This window comes from Ursus americanus, chromosome 36, assembly GCF_024610735.1.
Source record: "Ursus americanus isolate L20-20 chromosome 36, mUrsAme1.1.p, whole genome shotgun sequence".
NCBI classification, from domain to species: domain Eukaryota; kingdom Metazoa; phylum Chordata; class Mammalia; order Carnivora; family Ursidae; genus Ursus; species Ursus americanus.
Window position 1 is genome coordinate 24247432 of NC_142162.1, and position 6426 is coordinate 24253857.

General features: G+C 60.5%; 1 protein-coding gene across 2 annotated transcripts; it reads left to right on the forward strand.

The window, feature by feature from the left end:
• The first annotated feature begins 1639 nt into the window (after window positions 1-1639).
• CHST14 (carbohydrate sulfotransferase 14) lies at window positions 1640-3727 on the forward strand. 2 transcript variants are annotated; one of them, XM_045770720.2, is made up of 2 exons: window positions 1640-2110; window positions 2270-3727. In XM_045770720.2, exons 1-2 carry the CDS (start codon window positions 1802-1804, stop codon window positions 2930-2932), a joined length of 972 nt encoding a protein of 323 aa, XP_045626676.1. In that variant the 5' UTR covers window positions 1640-1801; the 3' UTR covers window positions 2933-3727. The 2 variants fall into 2 exon arrangements, with proteins under 2 accessions (XP_045626676.1, XP_045626666.1); XM_045770710.2 differs by having other exon boundaries at window positions 1641-3727.
• The last annotated feature ends 2699 nt before the right edge of the window (window positions 3728-6426 follow it).

The window sequence follows — 6426 nt, forward strand, 5'->3', positions numbered from 1 at the left end:
CCCCTCTTCTAGTATAAAAAGCATTTATGGCTTTAAAAAAACCCGATTCCAGTAAGCACCATACCAGAAATCTACATTCAGCGCTACTGGAAGCGAGGAGCCGTTCAGTGAAGTCTGAACCTGAAGCAAACTTACAAATCAGCGGATGGTGCATCCTGAGATGCACCCCAGCCATCAGGCAGGAGATGTTGCGGGCCCACTGAGACGCTGGCAAGCCCCCAGGCATCATCCTGTGTGCTCTCACATTGCCAGGGATAGGGGGCCATCCACGAGCCCTCTAGCTTCATCCAACTCCCCTCCCCCAACCCCTCATGCTTCTGAATTCATCTCATCAGTGGTACCTTATTCTCCCACTAAACTCAAAGCCTCTGGCATCTTCTACTCCTCTTCCATTCAGCCCTTTAGTACTGTAACCTGGGATCAGCGCTTCCTCCCAACCATTCCACATTTGTGGTCCATTCATCTCTGAAGGATCACGATCAGGGACGTAGGGTGTGAAATCAGACTGACCCATGTAGAGTCTCAGCTTCCCTAAGCCTCCCGATTTCCTCAGCTGTGCGGTGGGAAGGCCTGTAGTACCCGCCTCCCAGGGCGACTCGGACACCGAACGAGAACACCAAACGCCGCGCAGGCTCCTGCCTTGGTCAATGTGGACGCCAAGCACAGCTCCACTGGCCCCCCACACGTACCTAGCAGGACGCAGTCTGCACCCTTAGCTAGGTGCCCAGTTCAGCCGGGGAAAGGCTGGCCACTGCTATCCTAGGCCTTCCCGTATCTGCCTGTAGCCCCCATGGCCAGCCTGGTGCCGCTGAGCACAAGTCTGGCTCCAGGCAGGGAGGCTGCTGCCCTGTGCCCCCCAGCTCCTCACACTTCAAGATGTGTGCTGATCACACTAGTGATCACCAGGCACCGACTTGTCACTGACCCCTCACAAGAGTCCCAGTTATCCCACCTCTTGGGCCTGGGGGAGGAGAGACAGGAGGGGAGAAGACTGCATTTCCAGACGCTTCATCGTTACCCAGTCGGTGAACATGGTAATCCACCAGGTACTGTTCAACCTAACGGTCACCATGGAGATGAGCCACCGGTCAGTGCTTGACAGTCTTGCTCCTCATTACTGGAGTGGCTAGGGCAGAGTGGGTGGGGGGAGCACACTGGGGACTCTACTTCCAGCGAGAAGGAAGGATTTCCCGAAAGTTTGGACTCAGCGCTGCCGGTTTCCTCTGCCTCCAGACACGCTGTTGAAGGAAGGTCTCAGCCCGGCCAGAGCGTGCTTCAGGGCGTTGGGTGCCGGTCCTCTCCGTCCAGCTCCCCGAGGGCACGCGCTGCGCCAGAGGGAGCCGTGGCCTGGGTCTCTGCTGCCTTTCGGGCCTCGGCAGCTTTTGTCTCCGAAGCCCGGAGCTCCAGGGCGGCCCTGGCTCCGGCGCCCTCTCCCGGGTGGGGGTCTGCGCGCGCCCTCCTAGCCCTCTCGGTGCAGGGGCGCCCGCCTCTCTCCCCGCCCCCGGCCTGGGCCCGCCCCCGCGCCTGTGTCACGGCGGGGCCGAGGGCGGGGAGCCGCCGGGCGGGACATCCGGCCACGGTCCCTCGCCGCGCCCGCCCGCCGCCCGCCGCCCGCTCCGGCGCCGCAGCCCCGGAGCCGGCCACCCCCGCGCGCGCCGGGGCCTCCCGCGGGCGCACCCCTCCCCGAGCCCTCCCCGCAGCCGCGGGCCCAAGCCCCGGGCTCCCGCCCCCGGCCCGGGCCCGCCTCCCGGGCCGCCCTCCGACCGGCCGGGCCGGCGCAGGCCCCCACCCCGGGAGCACCATGTTCCCCCGCCCGCTGACCCCCCTGGCGGCCCCAAATGGCGCCGAGCCCCTGGGCCGGGCGCTGAGGCGGGCCCCGCTGGGCAGGGCCCGGGCCGGGCTGGGGGGGCCGCCCCTGCTGCTGCCGTCCATGCTGATGTTCGCGGTGATCGTGGCCTCCAGCGGGCTGCTGCTCATGATCGAGCGGGGCATCCTGGCCGAGATGAAGCCCCTTCCCCTGCACCCTCCCAACCGCGAGGGCGCGGCCTGGCGCCGGGCCCTCCCCAGGCCTGGGGGGCTGTCCCTGGAGGCCGGGGACCCGGACTTGCAGGTGAGGCAGGACGTCCGGAACCGGACCCTGCGGGCCGTGTGCGGACAACCGGGCATGCCCCGGGACCCTTGGGATTTGCCCGTGGGGCAGCGGCGCACCCTACTGCGCCACATCCTCGTGAGTGACCGCTACCGCTTTCTCTACTGCTACGTCCCCAAGGTGGCCTGCTCGAACTGGAAGCGGGTGCTGAAGGTGCTGGCGGGCGTCCTGGACAACGTGGATGTCCGCCTGAAGATGGACCACCGCAATGACCTGGTGTTCCTGGCCGACCTGCGGCCCGAGGAGATTCGCTACCGCTTACAGCACTACTTCAAGTTCCTGTTCGTGCGGGACCCCTTGGAGCGCCTTCTGTCTGCCTACCGCAACAAGTTTGGCGAAATCCGCGAGTACCAGCAGCGCTACGGGGCTGAGATCGTGAGGCGGTACAGGGCTGGCGCGGGGCCCAGCCCTGCAGGGGACGATGTCACCTTCCCCGAATTCCTGAGATACCTGGTGGACGAGGACCCCGAGCGGATGAACGAGCACTGGATGCCCGTGTACCACCTGTGCCAGCCTTGTGCGGTGCACTATGACTTTGTAGGCTCCTATGAGAGGCTGGAGGCTGATGCCAACCAGGTGTTGGAGTGGGTGCGGGCACCACCCCACGTCCGATTCCCAGCACGCCAGGCCTGGTACCGGCCGGCCAGCCCGGAGAGCCTGCACTACCACCTGTGCAGCGCCCCGAGGGCCCTTCTGCAGGATGTGCTGCCCAAGTATATCCTAGACTTCTCCCTCTTCGCCTACCCGCTGCCTAACGTCACCAGGGAGGCCTGTCACCAGTGACCGTGGGTATGGGCCAGCAGCTGCTGGGGACTGGTATTGACAATGCCAGCTGCCTGCCATTTAGAGAAACCCTGGCTCTGGGGACTTGGGGCTTCTCCAGATGCCTGGATGCCGGGACTGCCCTTGGAAGTTCCTTGTCCAGGGCGGGTGCCCGCAGTGGCTCAGAATACAGGGTTGGTTGGACAGGAGGCCCGGTGCTCCCCTTTGGGGGGATTTTTTGGGGGGTATGTGATCCTTCTTGCCCTGGCTGGGGCTAGACACCAGTTTGCCAGCAAAGCAACACATCTGTTCTAAGACTGGCTCCAGGCCCCTGGCTGCAGGGACTGTGCCGTCCGCCTGGTCTGCCTTAACCTGCGGCCAAACCTGGAGGTGACACCAGTCAGGAGAATGACCAGAGCCAGGGGCCCTGGGCTCTCATCACCCATTCATCCACTCGATGCGCCTCAGGGCTGCGGTCAGCATTCGTGCCTTACAAAAGACTTTTGTGCCTTTCTCAGACTCAGAATTTCCTGCACTTTCCAGATTCTTTCCGTTTTTCCAAGGAAAGGAAAACTGAGTCAGGGCCCTTGCCAGGTAGCTCCAGGACCTGGCCCTGCATACATCCAAAGACCCCTATGCCCAGCCTTTTTGAGGGGCTCTGGGCACCTCCTCCCTTCCCCCAGGGTTGTGACTGTGGCTGGTGTTATCTGGCTGCCTCTTTTCTGACTCATTTATTTAAAATACGTACATTTTGATAGAACGCTTGTGAAGGCTTTGTTTTCCAAATTGCTGAATTTTTAATAAAGTTGTTTTGTATACAAAGCCAGCATCTTGTAATTCTCCTTCTGAGCGTGTGTGTGCAGATCTCTCCATGACGCCTGTCCCCCCGGGTCAGGAGAGGGAGCTTGCAGGTAGAGAAAGGAAGACCAAGTCTCAGTTGCTTGGGCCAGTCCAGTGGGCCATTTCCATACCAGGGAGCCTTTGGGGGCTTCCCATAGGCCATACCAGATCACAGACTCAGCTTCTGGGATGCCACCAAAGGATAAGCCCCATTAGGAATGCCCAATGTCTATAGCACACCTGCATGGATTACTCCCTGAAAAGGGGGGTAGGTATGAGATATTGGCCCCTCCTCCTCGTAGGCAGGAATACTTTTTGATTGAGGAGGCAGGCCCCACATGTAAGAGGGGATTGAGGTGTGAGCCGGGGAAGGTTACTCCCGGCATTGAGAACTACAAAGAAGGCAAGGAGGTTGAGGGAGGGGTAGGGTCCTGCTGATTCGGTCCAGAGGAAGTTGTGGGCATTGTGGGAGGAATACCATCTGAGCAGTAGAGGACAGGCCTCCGTGTGCCCTGTTCCCCAATGCTGTCCAGAGGTCCCAGGACCACCAGGGGAAGGAGAAAAGGCAGCTGGGCCCGCCCTGCCCATGGGAGAGATATAAGGCCAGAGCTGGCCCTTCCTTGTTAGTCCTTCGTCATATACCGTCATATACCGCCAGTGGGAACGGCTGTACTTAGGGACCAGAGGCAGTGGTGAGAAGCATCAGAGGGGGTGGGGGAGGGAGGTGGGAAGGGCCCCTTTGCAGATATCACTTATACCTAGCCTTGCTATTGGCCTGACTTTAGAGGAGAAGTCAGGGGAGGGCGAGTCTATGGGCACTCATGGTTCTCTGCCACGACTCACCAGGAGGCCTTTACTTGATTCCCTGCCTAGGTCAGAGGCCCCTCTTCAAGCTCCCCTTGGCTCTGGGACTTCACCTCTGATAGCACTTACTTGCTCCGTTGTAACTGCCCCATTATTTATCAGTTTCCCCCATTGAGAACGCGATTGTGTGCATTTGAGACGTGTCTGTCTCGTTCCTTTGACGTTCCCAGAACCTAGCCCAGGGGGCTGGCCTGCAGTAGACCTGTAGATGGCTGGGCAGAACCAACGTATACATCTTGCTGCAGGACAGAGGACACTGCGCTTGGAGTCGTCCAGACCCATCACTCCCCCAGCTGCCTGACCACGTCTCTGAGCCTCCCCGTGCTCCATGGATCCCTGGAATAATAGCAGAGTCCTAGAGGATGAATGAAGGCAAACTGAGTAAAAGGACCTCTCCTAGCACCTGGCTGAATGGATGTTCTTTGAAATGCTAGTTGAACACCTGATCCCACAGAGGTCTGTGGGGACAGGCGAGAAGCCAGGACACTGTGTCCATCCAGCGCTGGAGCCTGGAGCTGCTTCTGGGCAGAGCTCCTTCGACCCGTGGGTTCATTTCCCCTGCCAACTGGTCAGTCCTGGTGGGTCCTTCTCTGAACTTCCAGCCCCCCTCGGGGGAGCCCCCTTCTCCGCCCTCCCCCCAGCTGCTTCCCCCCTATACTTGGAACAGCCACTCCAGACTACAGCAGCCAGTCAGTCCCCCTCACTAGGGCCTGCAGTGGGGACCCCAGAGAATGCCCCCGCCCCTGCCATACACGCCTCATTTAAATCAGACCGATAGCACAGGTGTCATCCTGTTATACAGACACAGAAACCGGCAGAGAGAGAGTAAGTATCTTGCCCAAAGTCCATCCCAGGGCTGTGTGCCTCCCAAATTCCAGGAGAGAGAGCTCAGGGGTGGTGGGGGCGGGGAGAAAAGGGAAGACGAAGGGTGGATCGGGTTGTATTTGGGGGCGTGGGCACGCATTCTCCCTCCTCCATTCTTTCATTCCCTCGTTTTCGGAGAATCCGATTCAGTGTAGCTGACATTTACCAGTCCCTGCACCGGCGGAGTGTGGGGTCAAATGAAGTCCTTGATGTGGTTAGCTTACTGGTTACTCTCCTCCCAGGCAGAAAACGGTGCCAGGCCACAGAGCACTCCGACAGCCAGAACTGGACACCTGTGGCGTGGGCAGGAGGGTTAGAGGTGAGAAGGAAAGGGCTTGCTGAGACAAATTGTCACCTACCACCATTTTTCCCTGGAGGCAGCCCTGAGGGACTTAAATTCGTCATCTACCCTTCTTTCAGGAAAAAGAGCTTCTTAAAAGGAGGTGCGGGAGAGCGGTGGGTGGTCCAGGTGGCTCCCGTAGGGCCCGCCTGGTACTGGGCGCCCAGGTCAGAGCTAGGGGTATGTGGCGAGCTCTGGGCCACCAGGGGTGGGGCAGAGGCATCTGCAGGACTGGGGACACCTCGACTGTGTCTTCTTGGAATTCCCCCTTCACACTGGGTCGGCCCTCGTTCCCACACAGAGCTCCTGCCACCGGCTGGCGCCTAGGAGGACAAGGGTCCCCTTTCAAACTGTGCAGCCTAGTTCCCCTGGGTACAGGGGATGGGGCTGGCAGTTAACTTCTCTCACTGGCTGAGGGCCCTGAACAAAGGAAAGGGGAGGAGCCCCAAGGGGCGGGCCCTCCAGCTCTGGGCCCTGACTCCACTCCCAGGCTCCAGTTCTGGTCCGTTTTTCCTCCTGTCTGAAGCTGCTGCCCAGAAACCACCTCGCCTTAATTTCTGAGGTCCTTTTCCCTTCCCTTCCCTCCCCCACCCCGTCCCCTCCCTCC